Source organism: Protopterus annectens, chromosome 2.part1 (genome assembly GCF_019279795.1).
Source record: "Protopterus annectens isolate FY-2018-M chromosome 2.part1, PAN1.0, whole genome shotgun sequence".
Lineage (NCBI taxonomy): Eukaryota > Metazoa > Chordata > Ceratodontiformes > Protopteridae > Protopterus > Protopterus annectens.
In genome coordinates this window covers 867308303-867333421 of record NC_056729.1, presented here as the reverse complement: position 1 = coordinate 867333421, position 25119 = coordinate 867308303, and the positions used below count along the sequence as shown (strand labels likewise).

At 40.0% G+C, this 25119-nt stretch overlaps 1 protein-coding gene across 1 annotated transcript in view; it reads left to right on the top strand.

The window, feature by feature from the left end:
* The window catches only part of GLRA3 (glycine receptor alpha 3), a 1032852-nt gene that overhangs the window by 468187 nt on the left and 539546 nt on the right, over positions 1–25119 (top strand). Inside the window, exon 3 of the mRNA XM_044062514.1 lies at positions 20436–20503. Coding sequence (XP_043918449.1) covers positions 20436–20503 — 68 coding nt within the window. The remainder of the gene's footprint in view (positions 1–20435; positions 20504–25119) is intronic.

Below are 25119 nucleotides of genomic sequence, written 5' to 3'. Positions count from 1 at the left end.
CTTTATATATTGGACTGACACTGAGGACAAACTGAATGAATTTTTGATATATATAAATAATATGGTTGAATTTCTAAAGTTTTCATTTCATTATGACCCAATTTCTATTTCTTTTTTAGATGTTAAAGTAAGAAAGGATTTTGAAAAACAATGTTTTTATTCTAATCTATACAGGAAACCGGCCTTTTCTAAAACATATCTTCATTATTCTAGTTGGCACCCCGAACATCAAAAAAAAGCAGTGGTAAAGGGGCAGCTGGTTCGGGTGGACCGAATGGTTACAAAAAATGAATAGTTTATTAGAGAAGCTGATAAGATAACTGATATGTTTCTGAAAAGGGCTTACCCAGAAGGTCTATTGAACAGGGTATATAATGAAGTTATAATTAAAAGACAAAATGGAACTTATTTACCCATTTTGGGTAGTCAGATGAAAGATAAAGGACATCATATCAATATAACAACGGAAGGTAATAAATATACATTCAGTTTCATCACTGCCTTTAAGAACAATGATTTGGTGGACAAAGTGGGTCTTTCACCTACCGTGGTTTATAAAAAGGATAGGTCCCTAAAAGCCAGAATGGAAAAAGGGAATTCCTATAATACAGGTACGAGATATGTTCAATTTGGTACAAGAAAATGTGGTTGTTGTTCTTCATGTGCCTATTTAAATACTACTGATATTTTTGTATTAGGAATAGAAAGTACAAAGTAAAGGGACAGTATTCAAGTAATATCCCTAATGTTGCTTACCTTGTACAATGTAATCAATGTCCAGCATTTTATGTTGGAAAAACCAGTAGAAATTTTAAGAAGCGGATATATGAACATATTTTAGATATCAAAAACAAAAAAAGCACACACGCACTTTATAGGGATGTAGAAAACAACGATAATCATAATTTTAATTTTTTAATTATAGAACGGATACAAAAGGATTTACAGGGGTGGATAATAAATAAACATTTAGACAGACAGGAACTTAGATGGCAGATTTTATTGGATGTCTGTAATTATCCTGGGCTAAATGATTGTTGTTCAATCACCCCCCTGTTAAAGCCATTGGCTTATAGTATTAAATAACAATAATTTTTACATTTTTAATCTCTTAAAATTGTTAGTCTTGTTTTAAATGACTAATTAATTTATAACATCATGTGATGAATTAAGAGGGGTATATATTTGCAATGTTGTTCTGTGGATTTATGTTGTTCTGATGAAGATTTTCGAAAGTGCTTAACAACTGTGTCTTGTTAATAAAGAATTCATTGGACGTTTGCTGCTTTTCCTGGAGTTTGTTCTTCAACTTTGTTCTGATTTCCTGGCAAGGAGTGTATCATATAACTGATTTGTTTGCAGTTAAAAGCATTCTGTTGAGTCTCCTTGCACCTTTATCTGTTTAAAAACTTTCATTTTGTGGCTGACTGCTGTTTTTCTGCTGTGATAAACATTTCTGTAGTGTTTACTGTCTAAAAGAGTGTAGGCTAGTAGCTGTAGTATTGTCCACCCCTCCTCCCTGTTGGCATCCTGCTGTTATACTTTGTGGTTTTGCAGTTGCCCGACCCTACTGTAAATTTGATCTGGGACACTCCTCCCAGTCTAGTGTCATTAGTTCATTCTACCTAATACAGAGAGAACATTTGAGAAGGCTAACCCAAATAGCTTCCTAACCTTGAATTATCTTCTGCTAATCCTTTCTCCCTTTCCTTTACAAAAAAAAAAAAAAAAAACTTTGCTAGAATCTCCCTGTGTTCTGCTTAACTGTAACAAAAAAAATGAAGCTTGTTTCCTGCCTTTCCTGTAACTAGTCTAGTCCAGATACAGATTTGCTATATCCAGGACTGTATGTAAGCTTCTGAGCCCCCCCCAAACCTGTCTGTGTTGCAGGGAAGCCTGCTAGCTTATCAGTGGGAGTGGTAAGTACTAGGTAACCTATCTACCACATAAGGAGTGGTTTCTGGCCTAGAAATTGTAGTTATTGGCCATTTGGGCAATTTTTCCATATCTTTCAACTTTCTGATTAAAAAACTCGCATTTGCACTTGTTTCTTTCCTGTAACTAGTCTAGTCCAGATACAGATTCTTAGTTTTAGCACTTGAATTTGCTTATTCCTGCTCAGCGCTTGTTCAGAGCTTGTTGTATGCACTAAATAAGCTACAAATTACTACAGCCCTCAGCTTTCCTCATTACCTAGAGGAAAACAGTTTTGGTACTTACTTTCCTCACTTGCTTAGAGAAAAATAGCGATTGTTCTCATTTTTCTCACTTGTCTAAAGGAAAATATTTTTTTATTCAGGCATATCCAAGGGTCAGCTCCCAGTGTTTTTTCCTGTCTATCTGATGAATCTGGGCATCTTGGGGAAATGTAGCTATTGCCTCTTGTACACAGACAACCCTCTCCTCCTACCACCCAACACTACAACCTGTGAGAGATGCACTTATCTAGCCAAACTGGAGGTAAAGCTCTCTCCAACCAAGCCTGAACTTGAGAGTCAAGAGGAGAAGGTAAACACTTGCACCACACCACACTCATCACATAGTCGCACTAAACCTACACCACCAAAATCCACACAAAGAAACACAAAAACATTTGTGGAGGCTCTCAGTAATAATCTGCTCAAGCAACAGAGACCTCCAAAGCAGAAATGGAAGCAACCTCCACCCCCAAATGCAACCCAAATGACACAAAGCCCAGAGACTCAGTGTGCCACTCAACCACAGCCCATAAGGCAAAACAACGTACCCAACACACTAGTCATAGGTGATTCTATAGTCGGGCATACTGATGTCCCACTCACCAGACTAAACAAGGAGAAGGTTACTGTCAGCTGCCTAGCAGGTGCCAGGATCCGCCACATAACCCACGCACTCTGGTCACTCCACAACAAGTACAAATATGACTCTGTCATTGTCCATGTTGGTGTGAACGATATGAGACATACCTCCCTGGACTGCATGAAAACAGACATGAAAGAGCTCTCCGATCTTGTAGCCCAGGCAGGTATGACCCTAGTCCTGAGTAGCATCCTGCCATTGCCCAGAATGATACCACAGTATAAGGACAAAATGATTGACTTCAACAATTGGCTAAGCTACTGGTGTCATTCTAAGGGGATTCAGTATCTGTCTGCCTGGGACGACATGGTCGACAGACCATGATGCTTTGCCAGAATTGGCCTGTACCTGTCACCCCTGGGATTCCGGATACTGTCTAAAACTCTTCCCGTCCCTATCGTGCCTTTTTTAGGCAAGGTTCAAATGACAAATTCACTACCGTAACAGGAACAGGCAAGCAAAAACTGAGGGTAATGCTACTCAATGCTAGAAGTCTAAATCTCAAAATGCACTCACTTGAGGCACTCCTTAAAATGGAAAACATCGATATCTGTGTAGTGACTGAAACCTGGTTCAAGGCTCCAGAGACCACCTCTGCATTACCAGGCTATAACTCATACCACACTTTTCTGCCCTCTAGCCTGGACCAGAACACCAAAGGCAGAGGTGGGTCTATATTCATTAAGGATATCCACACCTCCAGGCTAGTTACTCAGCACAATGCATCCAAGATTAGCCAAATGCAACTAACTCTGGGTAAAACTGCAATCCAAATTGTAGCTTGCTACAGATCCCTCACCATGCCCCAGGATTCCAACTCCTCTTTTCTTGATATACTGAAAAATATTAGGGTTCAACCAAACACCCTAATAATGGGTAATTTCAACTACCCCACCATTAACTGGGAAAACTACTCATGTACCAAATCCTTTGCTCAATGTTTTCTGGAATTCATAAATTCCAATGCCCTGGATCAACTTATCCACACCCCCACCAGGGGCAGCAATATCCTTGACCTAGTCATTACCAGCATGAGTGACCACTGTTCCACACCTGAAGTCAACTCCTCGTTGGTCAGATCCGACCATAGGTTAATCACCCTAGATATCCACATCCCACCCCCACCCCCCCATTAAGGAAACCATGGTAAAAAATTTCTCCAAAGACAACTTCATGCTTCTTAAGACAGAAGTGGCAAACTTCATGACACCCATTCAGATGGACAATACAATTACGACTGCTGAATCCTACACAAATGCACTCTATAAGCACTTACATGAGTGTATGGATCATGCTATCCCAAACAGAACCAAGACGCTATCCTCCAAAAAAAGGAAGTCAGTCTGGTAGTCCCCTGCCATAAACAAACTGTACAACAGAAGAAGAAACTGTTGCAAAAGAGAGTAAATTCCCATGAGTGGAGGAGCTCCCTGGTCAGGCTCAGTAAGAAGCTGAGATCCCTTATAAGATCCTCCAAAACTAGTTACGAAAACAAAATCGCCACTGATTCTAAGGACATCCACAAAGCATTCTATAGCTATGTCAAGAATCCCAAAGGCAACACCCAGATCTTCTCTGAATTACAGCACAACGGCATGAAAATTACAGAACCAATGGATATTACCAACATCCAGGCAGATAGGTTCAGTGATAACTTTACCCCTCCCTCACCCCCTAAAGGGCCCATATCTATACAGGAATAATGCAAAGTCCCTGTAATCACAACTACGCAGGTAAAAGCTGCACTCTCTAAAGCCAAAAACACACCATCCATGGGACCAGACAACATACCAGTATGCGCTTTACACAAACTTCAGAATGAACTGGCTCCTCACCTAAGCACTATGTTCAATCATAGCCTCACATCAGGCTTTGTGCCCACTGAATGGCACACAGAAGCAGTTATCCCACTCCACAAAGGGAGAGCCACCATTGATCCCGGGAACTATCGTCCTATTAGCCTGAAGAGCCAGGTCTGCAAGGCCATGGAAAGTATCATTATGGAACTCATAAACAAAGACATTGGTAACCTCCAGATTCTGGACCCCATCCAGTTCGGGTTTGTGAAAGGCAGATCATGCCTCCTGATCCTGATCGGCTTCTTTGAGGCAGTCACCAAAGCCGTAGACAAGGGTAAGGTGGTTCACACAGCCTATCTTGACCTCGCCAAGGCTTTCGACACCTTCCTCCATTCTGGAATTATAGCTAAACTCAGTAAACTAGGTATAAATCCTTACATCACAAGATGGGTTGGCAACTGGCTCACTGACAGAACTCACACTGTAAAAGTTGCAGACTCCAAATCTAACTTCAATCCAGTGACAAGTGAAGTACCACAGGGTTCAGTCCTGGGACCTCTCCTGGTACCTACTTCTCTGAAGTACAGGCTAACACAGAAGGCCTCTAGTTAATGAAGTTTGCAGATGACTGCAAACTAGAAGCCATAGTTGAGTCCCCAAATGATGTGGACATCCTACAGAAGGGCCTCACTGAGACAGATGCTTGGTGTCAGAGTCATGGCCTCAAGCTCATTGCCAAAAAGTGCATTGTTATCCTTTTTGGTAAAAACTCTGTACCCATGAACTACCACATAGGTGGCAGTCTACTTAATGCAGAATGTGTGATAAGAGACCTTGGGACCCAGGTGGACAGTAGTCTCTCCTTTGATAATCACATCACCACAGTAGTCAGGAAATCCTTCTACATGGCACACCTCATCACAAAAGGATTCTCATGCAGGAAGAAAGAGGTCATTGTTCCCCCTCTACTCGACACTCATTAGACGCATTATAGAGTACAATGCCCATTTTGGAATGTACCTCACAAGACATCTGCAGCAGCTGGAAAGGCCACAGAAGTACCTCACAAAAAGGATTACTGGCCTCATACAGATGCCCTACACTGACAGTCTCAAGAAATTCCAGCTTTACTCCATAGCATATCGCCTACTCCAAGGTGATCTCTGCCTAACATATAAAGCTATGTCAAACCCATAGCTGTTGGACATACTACACCTAAAGAAATCCCAATCACTCCAAGCTACATGCTCTACTGACCTAAACCTTGTCACCACAATAAATGGGACATGCTGGAGGGATAGATTTCTGTCCCAGAGACTTCCCATACTCTGGAACAAGGTACCCATGTATGTCAAGCAAAGTTCCTCATTAGCACTCTTAAAGAAAAATCTTGATGAGTGGATGGGAAATAGGAAATACACTCTGGGAATCCCTTCTGTGGCTCTGCTCAACAGGGGCACAGGAAAATAACTTTCTTGGGTGGCGTAAGCCAGGGAACCTTGTTGGCTAGGCTTACTTAGGCCCTTGGGCTGATAGCCTAATACCTGCCTATGAACCTATAACTTCATGTTTTCCTTCTCTGGATTTAACTATTCTCCCAACATATCTCATGGATTATGATTTATTTTCCCAATAATTGACAGAGCAGTCTCTGCAGCCATCTTTTCTGCCAAGTGAATGATAACTCTAATGTAACATACAGGGAGATATTTTAGATTTTTTGTCCAGTTTAACCAGATCTTCTAAAGTTTTATACCACATTGACAGCTAAAAACACTGAACACCCTTACCTCGACACAGCTTAACCAAAACCAGGAAATGTCGAACAGCCAGAACAGCGATCCCAGGTAAAAAAATCGTTGGGCCAAAAAAAAAACAAAATAAATTGGGAGCTTTTGCCCCCCACACCCCCCTACTTAAATATACCTACTACAAGAGCGCACTACAGTGGAGGAAATGGCAAACTTCCAACAATGGCCCAGCAATTTTTTTCCCTAGAAAAATATTGCTGTTCTGGTCATTTGACATTTCCTGCTTTCGATTAAGCAACGTCGAGGTAAAGGTGTTTGGTGATTTCAGCTGTCGGTCTCCTGATATAGACCCCCCCCAAACACATGCACTATCTTTCTCTTGTCTCTAAGGTTTAGTTGTCATACTGACATATTTTATATATTTATTTGTTGACTGATAGATTGCCATTGTTTATCAAGAAAGTCTAACTGCAAAAAGTCACATTTTTATTGGAGACTTGGGCAGAAAAGCTTCTTATAAATATACAATGCATAAAAACAGCATTTTAACATACATTAGCTGGTAATATTAAACAATAAAGTAAAATGTTTTACATACATTCAGTTGGTCTTCTTAGCATAAATGAAGTCAATCATTATAATAAGATTGTAAAAACAGTAAAATGATTTGTAGAGAAGGGCATGCATTAGGTTTGTAAATTATTTTATGAGCAGTAATTAGTTGAGAGTAGATAAGGTAATTAGGAAATTTGACCCGACTTAGATGATTTAGTGCAAGGCAATGGTTGAGTTTGATTTGGTAAATTGGATACACATTTAGCTATTTTGTGGTGCAAACCTCTTGTTTATTTTCTAAGATAGAATTGAGATTAATCGGTAAAGGTGATGCATAAAGAAGTGAGGAGAGAAAGTAAGAAGATGGTAAAGATTTCCTAGAGGAGTCAGTAAGAAAGGGTTTGGTTTAGCAGAGGAAGCCTTGCTTTTTTGAGTTTTCTAGATGGCTTTCTATCTGTCTAACAATTTAGCTAGCTATATAATATTAAGTTTATATCTACATACAGATACACAAACACAGACACACACACATGCATGCACACACCATCTGTCTCTTGTCTATGAGATGCAGTTGTCAAACTAAGATATATCTATATGTATATCTATCCATACATATTATATTAATATCTACACACACACACACACACACACACACACACACACACACACACACACACACACACACACACACACACACACACATGCACACACCATTTATCTCTTGACTCTGAGGTGCAGTTATACAAAGATATATCTATCAACCTATCTTTGTCTTGCTCTCGCTTGCTCTCTCTCTATATATATATCTATATATATATATATATGTATGCATACACATACAGACGTGTGTGTATATATATATATATATATATATATATATATATATATATATATATCTATATTTCAACAATTTGCTGAATTATTGGTGTCATTCTAAGGGGATCCAGTGCCTGTCAGCCTGGGATGACATGCTCGACAAGCCACGTTGCTTCGCTAGGGACAGCTTGCACCTGTCACCCCTGGGCTTTTGGATATTGGCAAAGGCTCTTGCCACCCCCATAGTGCCTTTTTTTAGGCAAGGCTAAAAAGCCAAACCCACCTCCATAGATATCATAAAGAAAAAGAAACTAAGGGTAATGCTACTCAACACCAGAAGTCTAAACCTCAAGATGGACGCACTCGAAACTCTCCTCAGCATGGAGAACATCGATATCTGTGCAGTAACAGAAACCTGGTTCAAGGCTCCAGAGAACACCCCAGCACTACCAGGTTATACCTCATACCATACTTTTCGGCCCCAAAACTCAGAACGAACCACAATAGGAGGGGGAGTATCAATATTCGTCAAAGATACCCACACCTCCAGGTTGGTGGCACAGCACGAAGCATCGGAGAATATCCATGTGCAACTAACAGTGGGTAAAACTGCCTTTCAGTTTATAGCCTGCTACAGACCACCCTCCCAAACTCAGGAACCCCACTCGCCTTTCCTGAAAACACTGTAAAATATGAAGGTCTCTCCAAACACCATTATATTGGGCGATTTCAACTACCCAAACATAGACTGGGAGCACTACTCAAGCCCTAACACCTTAGCCCGAAGGTTCCTAGAATTTATAAACTCAAATGCTATGGAACAAATTGTCACCACTCCCACAAGAGGGGAAAACATACTGGACCTGATCATCACCAACATGGGGACTCTATGCTCCAGACCTGAGGTATATCCCTCACTGGTAAGATCGGACCATAAATTAATCTCACTGGATATCCACATCCCGACCCCACCCCCTGCCCAAACAACCACAGTGAAAAACTTCTCTAAAGCAAACTTCACACTCCTCAAAACTGAGGTGGAATCCTTCAAAGCCCTTGGGCCAGTGGAAAATATGGCCCAAACAGCAGAATCCTTTATAAACACATTCTATGGACACCTTCAGGAATACATGGATCATGCAATCCCAAATAAAACCAAGACCCAATCCCCCAAAGGCAGGCGTCCTGTCTGGTGGACCCCAGCCATAAATAAACTATACAATAGAAGAAGGAAGCTACTACATGATAGAGCAAAATCCCTAAAAGGGAAGGCATCTCTGATCAGTATTAGCAAAAAACTACGGTCCCTCATAAAATCATCTAAGGCCAGCTTCGAGAGAAAAATTCCACAGGACACTAAAGATAATTACAAGGCTTTCTTTAGTTATGTTAGGAACCTGGGTGGTAACTCCCAGATATGTTCAGAGTTAGTCCAAAATGACAAAAAATACACTGAACCCACAGACATTGCCAACATCCTGGCTGACAGGTTCAGTGCAAACTTCTCCCCCTCCCAAAGAGCAAATATCTATCCCAGCAGAGTGTTGCCCCCCTGACATCTCAGATTCTCAGGTAAGAGCCGCCCACTCCAAAGCAAAAAACACAGCATCAGTGGGACCAGACGGTGTCCCGGGCTGCATCCTACATGAACTCCAAGAAGAGCTGAACCCCAACATAAAGCTACTGTTCAACCTCAGCCTTACTACAGGATATGTACTCAAAGAATGGCATGCAGCAACAGTGGTCCCTCTCCACAAAGGTGGTGCCTCAACGGACCCTGGTAATTATTGCCCCATAATTCTGACTAGCTTGGTCTGCAAGGCTATGGAGAGGATCATCATGGAACTCATAAATAAAGATATTGGGGACCTACAGACACTGGATCCTACCCAATTCGGCTTTGTTAAGGGTAGATCCTGCCTCTTAAACCTGGTCGATTTCTTTGAATCAGTCACCAAGGCCATTGACGAGGGGAAGGTTGTCCACACAGCCTACCTGGACCTTGCAAAAGCCTTCAATACAATACCCCACTCTGGCATCATAGATAAGCTCCCCAGCTTAAATATAAACCCCTATGTCATTAGATGGGTTGCAAACTGGCTCAAGGACAGAACACACATGGTCAGAATTGCTGGAGCCATGTCAGACTCCAAACCAGTCACAAGCGGTGTCCCACAAGGCTCAGTTCTGGGACCTCTCTTGTTTGGTATATATTTCTCGGTGGTACAGGCCAACACGGGTGGACTATGGCTGACTAAGTTTGCAGATGACTGCAAACTGGGCACCATAATCGACTCTCCAGCTGACACAAGCATCCTCCAAAAAGGTCTCATAGAGACAGACAACTGGTGCCAGAGCCATGGTCTCAAGCTCAATGCCAAAAAGTGTATAGTCATCCCCTTTGGCAAAAACAAAGTTCCCACAAATTACCACATAGGTGGAAACCCATTAAGTACGGAAGAAGTAATTAGGGACCTGGGGACCTAAGTTGATAGCAATCTCTCATTTGACAATCATGTGGCCAAAGTGGTTCGAAAAACCTTCTATATAGCCCACCTTATCATGAAGGGATTCACATCTAGATCAAGGGAGGTCATCGTGCCTCTTTACTCATCCCTCATCAGGCCCATAATTGAATACAATGCCCCATTCGGGATGTACCTTACCTGACACCTGCAGCAACTAGAAAGATCCCAAAAGTACCTCACCAAGAGGATCAAAGGGCTCAAACAGATGCCATATGCTGCTCGGTTAAAGAAACTCCAGCTCTACTCAGTTGCATACCGCCTACTTAGAGGCGATCTATGCCTGACGTATAAGGCCATGTCCAACCCGGAATTGATGGACATGCTTCACCTCAGAAAATCCAAATCCCTTCGATCTACACGCTTGAGGGACTTGAACCTCAGCACAGAAATAAATAGGACATGCTGGAGGGACAGATTCATAACCCAGAGGCTCCCTTCACTCTGGAATAGAATCCCTGTCCAAGTCAGGCAGAGTCCCTCACTGACTCTCTTCAAGAGGAATCTTGATGAGTGGATGGGAGATTGTAGGTTTACCCCAGGGATCACTTCTGTGTCACTGTTAGACAGAGGCACAGTAAACTAACCTTGAAAAAGGCATAGTAAAACTCATTTAAAATGGGTGGTGAAAGCCAAACACACTCTGGCTAGGCTTACAAATGCCCTAAGGCAGATAGCCTAGTATGAACCTATGAACCTATATATATATCTATATATATATATATATATATATATATATATATATATATATATATAAATATATGGTATAAGCAATTACCAGTAGCTCATACTTACTATAAAACTCTGTCTCCCATCCCCTATCTTGTCTTTGTAAAAGTGGATGATCAGGGTGGCATCTCTTCAGGTCTCTGCTCCAATGGTGTCAATACTTATGAGAGTGGGTGATGACCATGGTAGAACTCACTAACTTGACATGGCAGTGCCAGGCATCCCCTTTGTACGAGTGGTCCTCATAGGACTTCCCCAACAGTGTTCAAATTGTTACCAGTGCAGAAGGTACAGAAAAATTTGTGTCCCTCCTGTACCACATGGGAATGCTTCCAAACTCTGCCCATTCTTAAGCCATGACCACTTCATGAGGTGGTATGAGGAGGACAGTGGTAGCAAATTCTTGTCAATGAACTCTGCAGATACCACATGATAGGTACCAAAGGGCAGTATGGCAATGTCACGTAGCTGAATACTTCAGCAGTGTTGCACAGGAAACAGCAGGCCTCATTATCATGATTTTTGTTCCCTATAATCATGCAGTATATATACAGCTGCCAAGGTTACAGAGATCACCTCATCTTTTATGGTATAGTGAATGGATCTAGAATACAAAATATCATTTGTATACAAAGTGAAGAACTATTATACATTTGCTGTGATAAAGGTTCACAGGTCAGTACCATGTGGGAAGCATGTGAGGATTTTTTAGCATGGTACATTGGTAGGGTTATTATTCATCAGGGACTTGGTAACAAGTGAATAAGGAGCGCATGGAGGATGGTGGTGGATGTCTGCATTAAATAAGTGCATTGGTCTATAGAGTATAAAAGTGTTGTACTTTTTTTTTGATAAATCTATATATGATACCACAATATAAAGACAAAATGATTGACTTCAACAATTGGCTAAGTTTCATGGTGTCATTCAAAAAGGATCCAGTATCTGTCTGCCTGGGATGACATGATCGACAGACCACGATGCTTTGCCAGAGATGGTCTCCACCTGTTGCCCCTGGAATTCAGGTTACTGGTTAAGGCTCTTGCCACCCCTATAGTGCCTTTTTAGGCAAAGTTCAAAGGATAAAACCACCACTGTAACAGGTACAAGCATGCAAAATCTGAAGGTAATGCTACTCAATGCTAGAAGGCTCAACCTCAAAATGCACAGTGTCAGGTCACTCCTAAAAATGGAGAACATTGATATCTGTGCAGTAACTGAGAAATGGTTCAAGGCTCCACTGAGCACCCCTGCAATACCAGGCTACAACTCTTACCACACTTTTCAGCCACCAAAGCAGGATCGAAACACTAAAGATGGAGGAGTGTCCATATTCACCAAAGATATTCACACCCCACCAGGCTAGTTGCCCAACACAATTCGTCTGAAATTCTCCAGGTAAAACTAACACTAGGTAAGATTGCAATCCACATTGTAGTTTGCTACAGATCCCCCACCATGCCCCAAGATGCTCACTACACCTTTCTAAACATACTGGAAAATATTAAGATACAACCAAACACCCTAATACTGGGTGATTTCAACTACCCTGCCATTAACTGGGAAAACTACACATGTACCTACACCTTTGCCCAACGGTTCTTGGAATTCATAAATTCCAACGCCCTAGATCAGCTAATCCATAGTCCCACCAGGGGCTCCAATATCCTAGATCTGGTAATTACCAACATGGGAAATCGATGCTCCACACCTATGGCCACCCCCTCGTTGGTCAGGTCAGACCATAAGCTAATCACCCTAAACATCCATATCCCATCCCCACTCCCCAGTAAGAAAACCTCCATAAAAAACTTCTCCAAAGCCAACTTCATGCTACTCAAGTCAGAAGTGACAAACTTCATGACACCCATGCAGATGGGAACTGAAAGTTCGACTGCTGAGTCCTACACTAAGACACTGTATGAGCACATCCACTCATGCATGAATCGGGCCATCCCAAATAGAACCAAGATGCTCTTCTCCAAAAAAAGAAGCCAATCTGGTGGTCCCCTGCCATAAACAAACTTCACAACAAAAGAAAGAAATTGTTACAGAAAAGAGGAAAATCTCATGATGCAAAAAATTCGCTTACCAGCCTCAGTAAGAAGCTGAGATCCCTCGTAAAATCCTCCAAATTGCTAAACATTCCAAAGGCAACCATAAGGCATTCTATAACTATGTCAAAAATCTAAATGGCAATGCTCAGATCTGCTCTGAGCTACAACAGAATGGTATAAAATATACTGATCCCAAGGATATTGCCAATATCCTGGCAGATCGATTCAGTGCCAACTTCAACCCCTTCTCACCCCCTAAACAGCCCATCTCAATACCGGAAGATTGCCAAATTCCGGTAATAATGGCCACACAGGTAAAAAACGCACTCTCCAAAGCTAAGAATACAGCATCCATGGGACCAGATGACATCCCGGGCTGTGTACTGCATGAACTACAAATAAACTGGCACCTCACCTAAGTGTCATGTTTAATCATACCCTCACCTCAGACTTTGTACCCACTGAGGGGTGCACAGATACAGTTATTCCACTTCATAAGGGGGGATCCACCTTGGATCCCAGGAACTACTGCCCCATCAGTCTGATGAGCCTGATCTGCAAGGCCATGGAACGTATTATCATGTAACTTATAAACAAAGATATTGGCAATCTTCAAACACTGGACCCCACCCAGTTTGGGTTCATGAAGGGCCGATCTTGTCTCCTAAACCTGAGTGACTTCTTCGAATCAGTCTCCATAGCTGTGGATGAGGGTAAGGCAGTCCACACAGCCTATCTGGACCTTGCCAAGGCCTTTCACACCATCCCCCACTCTGGAATTATAGATAAACCTACTAAGCTGTGCATTGATCCCTACATCACTCGATGGATTGCCAACTGGCTTACTGACAGAACCCACACTGTAAAAGTAGCTGACTCCAAATCCAGCTCCAGACAAGTGACAAGTAAAGTACCTCAGGGTTCAGTCCTGGGAATGCTCTTGTTTGGCATCTACTTCTCTGAAGTACAGGCCAACACTAAGGGACTCTGGCTAACAAAGTTCGCGGATGACTGCAAACTGGGAGCCATTATTGAATCCCCAAATGATGTGGATACTCTACAAAAGGGCTTTACAGAAACAGATGCTTGGTGCCAGAGCCATGGGCTGAAGCTCAATGCCAAGAAATGTATAGTTATTCCTTTGGGAAAAACATGTACCCATGAATTACCACATAGGTGGCAGTACACTAAACACCAAAAGTGTGATAAGAGACTTAGGGACACAGGTGGATAGTGGTCTCATCTTCAGTAACTACATCGCCACAACAGTGTGGAAATCCTTCTATGTGGCACACCTCATCACTAAGGGCTTTTCATCCAGAAAAAAGGAGGTCATTGTCCCACTGTACTCATCCCTCATTAGAACCATTATAGAATACAATTCCCCATTTGGTATGTACCTCTCAAGACATCTGCAACAAGTGGAAAGGCCACAGAAATACCTCACTAAAAGAATCACAGGCCTAAAGCAGATGCCCTATGCTGACCACCTTAAAAAACTACAGCTATACTCTGTGGCATGTCGTCTACTCAGGGGCAATCTCTGCTTAACATACAAGGCCATGTCAAACCCAGAGCTGCTGGACATGCTACACTTAAAGAAATCCCAATCCCTCACAGTCACACACTTCAGGGATCTAAACCTTGTCATTACAAGAAAAAAAAAACATGTTAGAAGGATAGGTTCCTGACCCAGAGACTCCCTAGACTCAGGAATAGACTGCCCATACATGTCAAGCAGAGCGTCTCCTTGGCCCTCTTCAAAAGGAACCTTGACGATTGGATGGGAGAAAGGAAATTCACCCCGGGGATCACGTCAGTCGCCCTGCTAGACAGGGGTCCAGGGAAGTAAATAGTGTAGGAAGAAATAGCCAGGGAATTGTTATGGCTAGGCTTGTATAGGCTCTAGGGCCGGTAGCCTAGTACCAACCTATGAACCTATAAACCTATGAACCTATGCCAGTGGCTGGTGAGGATGATGATGGGATATGTGTATGATACTTTCATTGTTGGAGGTGTTGGTTCACAGCAAGTTGCTGACAAGGGAGTGAGGATCACAGGAAGGGATAAAAGCATGAATTAGAGGACACAGACGTGCAAACAGAAGTAGCCCATCAGATATATGGCTGAAGTGCTGTCTGAGGTGGACTGTGTCCTCTTTTAGCATCTCAGACAGTGAGGATGTGTTGGAAGGCACACACTCTGTGATCTGCAACAGCAGATCAGGTGTGTTTCATAGTGGGTGAGGTGTCATGAATAGGGCTGGCCTTTGGTCAACTGGTGCATTAGGCAGAGGAGCTCTATAGTATCCACCTACACCACCTGGTACACCCATCCTGGTTTTCCTACACTATCCAAATTACTGGAAAGGTGTCCCTGCTAGATCGGCACCCTAGGCGGCCACCTAGTTGACCTATGCCTAATGCCGGCTGTGGTCATGAGGGGAAGCAAATGAGATAGCTGCTGCAGGACATGTGCAAGTATGTGGTACACATGAAGGCTCTGCTGTGTTTGTGATAGTATCATGTAGGCTAATAACAGACTACAGCTGTCCATCCCCATGCTTCCCTGCTAGAACCTGTGTGGAGAAGTGACCTGTCATAATGGGATATTAGATCCACGGTACCTTTTGTAGCTGCTGCTGTCAGATGGGTGCATGATTGGTACAGATGGTTCTGCACATATTTTGTGCCCTCTTACTGATTGTAGGCTATTACAAGTGCATACAAGAGGGCAAAGGAGTAGAAGCATATTAGGAAGTCCTCACAGACAGAAACCAATGTACTACCATAGGCTCCCCATGAGCACAGACAGTGGATTCTGATCACAGTCTAGACTAAACTATGCCCACCATCAAAGTATATTGCAGGAGCTGGTTGCAGATATAAATTCAGTCAGTACCCACAACAGATCAGCTTAACAGAGTCATCAGAGGGTCAAAAATATGATTATGCATGCCTGCACAAAGGCATTTGCCATTGTATGGAAGATGGCAACCATGAGTGGGGGTCTACAATGACATACTACCCTAATTGGCACTGTAGAGGTCCTGGTATAGCTGTCTGGGGAGAATGAAAAGACCCTGATACCTGGCATATCACAAAAATGGTTGACTTTAACAATTGGCTTAGTTTCCTGTGTCATTCCAGGGGAATCCACTACCTGACAGCCTGGGAAGATATGATGGACAGACCACAATGCTTTGCCAGAGATGGCCTGCATCTGTCTCACCAGGGCTTTAGGCTTCTGGCAAAGGCTCTTGCCTCCCCTATAGAGCTTTTTTTAGGAAAAGTGATGAGGTTAAAACTACCAACATAAAAATTTCAACAAAACACAAATTAATGGTCATGCTGCTAAATGCTAGGAGTCTAAACAAGAAATTGCACTCATTGCAAGCATTCCTAACCCTGGAAAATGCTGACATCTGTGCAGTCACAGAAACCTGGTTCAAAGCTGCGGAGAACACCCCAGCCTTACATGGTTACTCATCCTATCACACATTCAGACCCCAAACTGTGGGCAGTCAAGTCAAAGGAGGTGGAGTTTCAATATACATTAAAGACATACACACCTCCAGGCTGGTCAAACGGTATGAAGCACAGGAGACAGTCCAGGTGCAGGTAACCATTGGCAAGACTCCTATTCAAATCATGGCTAGCTACCAGCCCCCAAATCTGACTCAAGATGCCTAATCTGCCTATTTGTACCTATTCGAATCTATCAAGATTCAACCCTTTACCCTGATCCTGGGTGACTTTAATGTCCCAAACATAGACTGGAAGAACTACTCATGCCAGAACACAAATGCCCAGAGATTCCTTGATTTTGTCAATACGAATGCCTTGGAACAGCTAGTCGATACCTCCACAAGGGCTGATAATATCTTGGACATGGTATTAACCAACATGAGTAACCACTGCAGCATCCCTATAGTATCATCTTCTTCCCTACTAAGATCTGACCACAAAGCAGTCACTTTCAAAGTCACCATCTCCCCCAACCCCCCATCTAGCTAGGATCAGACATAAAAACTTCTCCAAAGCTGATTACAGCCTCCTGAAGGATGGTATAAACAGCTTCACATCCCCCTCCCCCTTTGTAGGAACTGGCACCAATATCCAAAACTACACCAAAGCACTATACGAGCATTTATATAGATGCATGGAATCAGAAATACCCGACATGACTAAGTTATCCTCCACAAGGAAGAGCAAACCTGTCTGTTGGACAACTGCAATAAATAAACTCTATAACAAAAGGAAAAAAGTGCTGTCCAAGTCCAAGAAGGAGCAGGTGCCCAATTGGAAGCAATGTCTCTTTAGCATGAACAAGCAAATAAGACCACTAATGAAATCTTCCAAAACAAACTTTGAGTCCAAATTGGCCACATCTACTAGAGACAATCATAAGGCCTTCTTCACATATGTCTGCAACCTCAAAGGAAGCACCCAGATCTGTTCAGATCTGGTGGTGCAGGACACCACATATACAAATGACATAGATATAACAAACTTGCTGGCTGACAGATTCAGCAAAAAACTTTACCCCTTTACCCCCCCATTAGTAAATCAGGACATCCCCAGCACTTGCCCCCTTCCCCTTATATCTAGGGATCAGGTCATCAATGCTCTCTCAAAGGCAAAAATACAGCCTCCATGGGACCCGATAACATCCCAGGTTGCATCCTACTTGAACTCAGGCAGGAACTTGCAGCACCATTAGGCACCCTATTCAACCAAAGCTTAAGTACTGGATTTATCCCAGCTGAGTGGAGGACAGCCACTGAGATCCCTTTACACATAGGTGGAGCATCCACCGATCTGGGAAATTATAGACCATTCAGCTTAACTAGCCTGATCTGGAAGGCCTTGGAATGAATTATCATGGATATCATTAAACAAGGACATTGTCAACCTCTAAACACTTGATCCCACACAGTTTGGCTTTGCCAAGGGGGGATCATGTCTGCTAAATTTGGTTGACTTCTTTGAGACAGTCATCACAGCCATGATGAGGGGAAGACAGTGCACACTGCCTACCTTGACCTGGCCAAAGCCTTTGACACTATTTCTCACTCTGGCATAAAAGATAAACTCTCTCAACTAGGCATCAATCCATACATTACCAGATGGGTAGCAAACTGGCTCACTGATAGAACCCATGTAGTCAAAATAGGGAAAGCCACCTCAAGCAGTAGACTCGTAACAAGCAGCGTACCCCAGGATTCGGTCTTGGGGCCTCTGTTATTTGGGATATACTTTTCTGAGGTGCAGGCCGAAACCAGTGGGCTATGGCTGACCAAGTTTGCAAATGACTGCAAGCTGGGTGCTGTCATCAATTCACCTAATGATGTGGACATCCTCCAAGAGGGTCTCACTCAGACAAATGACTGGTACCAGAAACATAGCCTCAAGCTGAATACCAAAAAAATGCATCATCACCCCCTTTGGGGAGAGTGACATCCACACAAATTATCACAGTAATAACAATGTCCTAAGCAATCAATCAGTAGTGAGGGATTTGTGTACCCAAGTTGATAGCAGCCTGACATTTCACCACCATGTTGCTTCCATGGTATGGAAAGCTTTCTACATGGCCCACCTCATAAGTAAGGGTGTCTCATCCAGCGACAAGGAGGTCATATCACCCCTGTATTCTTCCCTTATTAGGCCCATTATTGAGTACAATGCACCTTTTAGTATGTACCTCACAAAGCACATGCAGCAGCTGAAGATACCACAGAGGTTCCTCACCAAAAGAATCCAGGGCCTCAAACATCTACCATACACAGATAGGCCAAAAGCCCTATATCTCTACTTTGTTTCCTACAGCCTCCTCAGAGGTGACATCTGTCTGGCATACAAGGTGATCATGGACCCCACCTTGATGGGACTGCTGCATATCCACAAGTTAAGCTCTACTTGTGTAACCCACACGCACAGCCTCAACCTAGTCTGTGACATCAACAAGACTTGGTGGGACAGATCTGTGTCCCAGAGACTCTCTCATCTATGGATTAGACTCCCTCTCTATATCCAGCAGAGTACCTCTTTACCCCTTTTTAAGTGCAACCTGGATAACTGGATGGGAAACAGAAAATATATCCTTGGGGATTCCACCCATGTCCCTGCTGGACATGGGCATTTGGTGCTGATTTGTCTAAACAAGGGCTAAACTCTTGGCTAGGCTTATAAGGGTTTCAGGGCCAATAGCCTAGTAATCTTCTATGATCCTATGATAAGGCAGTTAATGGAAAGAAAGCCCATCAGGATGATATATGGATATCCATATGTGCCAAGTGGCTCTGGCAGTGTGTGTGTGCAGTCAATGGTCCTTAGGTCTTCAGGGAAACAGGCTATTTTGTAGAATATCTATGTAGTATTGGTTCTTTACTTTGTGGTATGTGGGAATCAAATATGCTCTGCCACATGCTGCAACATGACATCGAGTAACTGGTGTAGTATTCATAAGGCAGATGCCTGTGAAACACCCATCATGTCCTCTGATGGTCACTGGAAGATCATTGTTGCGAGGATAGTCAGTGCTATGTTTATCTTAGTGTCCAGAGTGATTCAGATTCTACACATGCTATGCAATTCTTTGAAAGAATGGCATATATGTATAAGCTAATCTGTTGTGTCACTGTCCACACAATAATATTTGACTAAGTCTCTGTCAAGGAGGTGATGGTATATTATTCTTTGTTGTTTCCATCTGCAAAGCAGATGGTGAAGACAGGCAACGTCATGGAAACTAAATGTGAGAATGGTCCCTTACATATATTGTTTGGCTAATACAGATGCTAGCCCAAGCATCTTAGCACAATATCTTTTCTCCATTCACCAATAAATGACACTTTACAAACTTGGTAGTGGTCACAGCTCATCATACAGGTTTTATACATTCTTTTATTGTTCTGCCATGTTGTTTACCCTCTTTTTCATTTGCAGCTGGGATCATTACCATAATGTTTCGTATGATCATATAATTATATGGTCATTTGAATAAGATGCTAACTGTACAATAATACTATTACTTGTATCTCTAAAATGTTTCTACCCTGTGCAACACCAGTAACATTGCAATTTCACCTAACACATTAGGCGATTTATTTCTGAATCTAAGCCAATAGGTTTCAAAATCTTCAAAATTCAGAAAAAAACACATAGATTATGAGCCAACACAGTTGGTGAGACTTTATTTTAAAAGTTCATTTTTTATAAAGTGGCTTTATTACAAAATAGCACATAGTACAAATATTGTATTAATGTATGAAGATATGTTTGCTAAATTGTTAGAAATGTATCTATATTTTGTTTTTTATTATTTTTATTTATTTAATCATTTATTTATTTATTTTTGCAGGTCCTCCAGTTAATGTGACATGCAACATATTTATTAACAGCTTTGGCTCAATCGCTGAAACCACCATGGTAAGATAAGATAAAGTTTACTGTCTAGCACTTCTTTTAATAATAATAGTAAATATATGGCAGTGAAACAGAAAGTATCAGTGTGTGGTACAATGTATTTCAAAGTGGATTTCCTGTACCAGTATTTGCTTACTCTGTGAGGGGCGTGCATTAATAAGTATAAATTAACAGCATAAATATATAGCATAGTTTCTGAGTTCACTTAACTATAATGATTGGTCTAAAATGGGCAGAAAATAATTCATTGTATTATGTTATTATTTTTTACTATTATATTAAGTTTACAAGTTATATTGAATATAGAAAATGTCAGTGCTTTATATTTCATAGGGAATATAACTCCCGGAGAAGTGTAATACTTTAATATATACAGAATTATTAATTTCTTATTTTTCCTAAACGTTTTAAATATTTCATACCTTCTTTGGGAATACCAATGAGAACTGGTATGATAATTCAACAAAATAAGTAGGCAAATGCAAAAGAGAATTATGACCAAAAAGACAATCATAATTGCTTTGTCAGTGTATTTATGAAATGGATTTTAAAAAACTTCCTCAACAACTAAACACACAATGTGAATTTCTTTGTTGTTGAGGTAAATATTCTGCATCCATTTTGAGTATGTATTAACAAATAGTTTTAATTTAAAATGTTTCTTCTTCTTCTTTTTCTTTCGGCTTTTCCCGGTTAGAGGTCACCACAGCGCATCACCTGTCTGCTCATAATTGGCAGTGGAGTTCTATGGTGTCAAGTTGCCAGTCCGGCGCCCAACCTTCCACAGAAGGCCCACACATGCAACCACTAACACCTAGGGCCAATTTAGAGTGTCCAATCCACCTACAGCAGTTTAAATCTAAAATGTTTAATTATTTTAATTTTACTTTCCTCAGTGTATTACTATTTAAAAAATATATGGAAGTCTGAACTGTGGGTGCGTTTTTTGTTAGTGAATAGGTTTCAAGAAATCTTTATTTTTCCACATAGGCATGCTAGTTTGTCTTGTATTTTCAAAATTCCCAAAGACACAAAGAAAGGGTGTTTTATGTGTTTTTGTGTGTGTGTGTGTGTGTGTGTGTGTGTGTGTGTGTGTGTGTGTGTGTGTGTGTGTGTGCACATGTGTGAATAAGCATTTTTCATTCAACATGCAGTACAAACATTTATAAACATTGGTAAAGGTTTGCATACATAAGATTCACTGAATTTACTGAATTATTGAAATCTTTTTATAGGCATTTCTGTTACTAAGATAATAAGACCACAAGCTTATAAATGCCACTAAAGTAAACCTTACAAAGGTAAAACATTTTGTCTTCTAAGAATTAAAGTATGTCACTTAGATGGATTGAACTTTACTGAATGATTGGATCTTCCCCTCCTCATATACTCATTCTGCATATAAGAATCAGGATGGCTCTAAAATAATGCAGTTTGAAATTTTAAAATTTTAAATTTTTAAGGGAAAATAATATTCAAATACATCCATGCTCATCAGCTAGCCAGCTAGCCATAAGCACTCTTTCTCACCCTTCTAAAAACTAAATTAAATTATATAACATTGTATTATATTAATGAATGAATTAATTAAAAAAGTAAATAATTGTTTTCTTCACTATTATTTATTACAGATTATCATCACATCCTAGACATGTGTTATACCTAAGCATGTTAGTTTTCACTGATCCAATAGTGCTATCTTTTTCAAGAAATGCAATGATGTTGGCATTAATAGTTTTTGAATTATTTCTTACGTATCCCTTTGAATGGTTTATGACTTGAATGTGTTCTGCAATACTTATTTCTTTTTTCTTTGCTAAATGATTCTGATAAGTCTAAGAACTCTTAAGTTGTCTGTCTCTTCTGATAATTTAACTTCAAAAGCTGGCCCCATAGCATAGTTAACTGTTTCTTTATACTTAAAAATAATCCTTTTGGTGAAACTATATGCTTCAGTATTTTTCAGTGCCATTGGTAATTGATAAAAAATTACAATGAATGTGTACAAATCTTCCAACAATTTACTTATACCAGTATTAAATGCAACAGTACTCATGAGTGAAAAAAATAATAAAACTATATTAAGTGCTTTCAACAAGTACCCACTGACTTCAATCAACTGTAGTTGCAACACGTTTAACCTGTTATACAGTACTCTACAAAAATAGGTGACTGCATTATGGGACTCAGAGATGAAATGTGTGACAACCTAAAATTAGTAAATAGTATTATAACTTGTGTTTTAGAGGTCTTTTCTTTAACTTATCTGTTTAATTAATGCAAATACAAAATATTTCTGATGAAGTCTATGTGACAAAAGCATTGATTAAAAGTGTTTACGCTCATCTCTGTGGTTTGTTCATCCTTTGTTGCCTTCAGTGTTTGGTGCATTGGTTTTTAGTTACACTGACAACTTGTTTTTTGGTGGTATCTTTGTAATTAATATAATTATTTAGACTAGGAAAAAACAAGCATTAAATAAAATTTGCCCCATTGATCAACAGTCTGGTAATCAATCACATAAAATGCAAACTTCTTGTAGGAAGATCATATCAGAATATGTCTATGGAAGGCATTGTTAAGATTTCTTACCATGACAGAATAGAGATGCTCATAAATACAATTGTGAACATTATTAGTTGTTTTTCGAACACAGAATGCTCTGCAACTGCAGCAGTAACAGTGCCAGAATCATAATGTCTTCTTTTTTTTTTTTTTTACTTTAAAATGTTTTATTTATTTTGTAAATCATTTAATCATATATGAAAAACAAAAAAGGATAAAAAATGTTTTGATTACATTTGTAAAATAGAAATCCATATAATTTTTTACAATAGAAGTATTTGTTCGTAATAAGGAAAAACAAAACTATTCTGCAATAAATAACAATATAACATCAAAACCTAAAAAAGAAACTGTTTACAATGATGCCTATAGAAAACAAATAATGCTTTTTTACATTGTTGTAAAAAGGTTTTACATTAGTGTATACTCATATCGTTCTTCTCCAATATTTCCATTGCAGTCTGCCAGTTGTTGTAGTATGTAGTAATTCTGTTGGTTCTGTTCTTTAAAGTAGAAATTTCCATTTATCCAACTGTCAAAGCATGTTTCTTAAATTCCTTGAATGATGGAGGAGTTGCATTTTTTTAATTAATAGTAATAATCTTACGTGCAATAGCAAGTAAAGTCCAAAGAATTGAATATTTTTTTTAGGAACACATTTAGGTATAGGGGAGTTAAACAAAACTAGAGCTTCAGTTAAATGAAAATTGTCATTAAAAACAATCTGAAAAAAAATAATGTTATTCCAGTACTTTTTGAGACATGTACAATTATAGAAAACATGCTGCCAATCAGCCTTTAATTTTATTTTACATCTCCAACACATCTCTTTATTTGCAAGCATTAAAGCTAACTTATGTGGAGTAAGAAAACTCCTATGTAGAAATCTCTAAGTAATTAAATGCCATTGAAGTGACAATGTAGTATATTTTGCAGATTTAAGTATAGATTCTTAATCTTCTTGTGTTAGTAAATTGCCATTTATTGATGCAAAATAATTCCAATATGATTTGTTATGACATATTTTTGTTTTTTTAACAACTTTATAAATGTTTGATAGATAGCTGTTACCTTTAAAATGTTGATTAATAGTTATTAATATGTATTCAATTAATTTAGATCTATTCTGTCTGATAGGTAATTGCATTAATTTTATTGTATTTATTATATATTGTTTTAAAGATTGTAGGAACAACCATATGTTTTTATCAATATTAAATTTGTTTATTATTTGATTAACAGACAAAATCTTGTCCTGGTCCAGCCATTGGCTCCAGAATAATAGTTTAGCCTTTTTTTAATATGTCTGTCCTATGAGTTTGCAATGTTTCCGTGTTATTGGATGTGAATGCTATAGGAAAAAGAGAGAAGAGCCAAGAATTAATGCTAGGATTTTTAATAATTTTTTTAAAGTTCAGTATTGTAAGGTTTATGTAATTGGATTGAATTCTAATGGCTTTATTTTCTAATATACAGTCTTTAAGCATCCAATATAATGGATTGTATAATATGGATAAACGTTCTTGTATTTGGTTTTGTATAGCTTCTAGCCAAATATGTTCTTGTAATTGTTTCCATGTAGATATATAAGAAGAATATAAACATAGTGCTATATTTTTAACTATAGAAGAAAGTATGTAAGTCTCTATATCTGGTAAATTTATTCTGATGATAAGGACAATGAAAACCCACGCTGCTTCATCCGAACAAGTTTAATGAAAAAAAACAATCCAGTCCACGTTGTTTAGCGCTTTCATTCCTAATGGAACTTCATCAGAACAAATAATTACCATATCATCCAAACTTTTAAACTCTGATAAACCAATAGAAATCAGGTTCCTATTACCTTGTCGAATTCCTGAAACTTCGAAGCTGAGAACATCGAACTCAGATGTTCAAAGTTCCAGAAATTTGATCACACACAAAAAATAAATAAATAAAAACCCTAACAGCAAGTTAGCTGTTGCAAGCAGTGGGGCAAGTCCCCCTGCACCCCCACACTCTTTAAATATACCATCTCCAAGATCGCAATACATTGCGGAAAGTGAAGATTT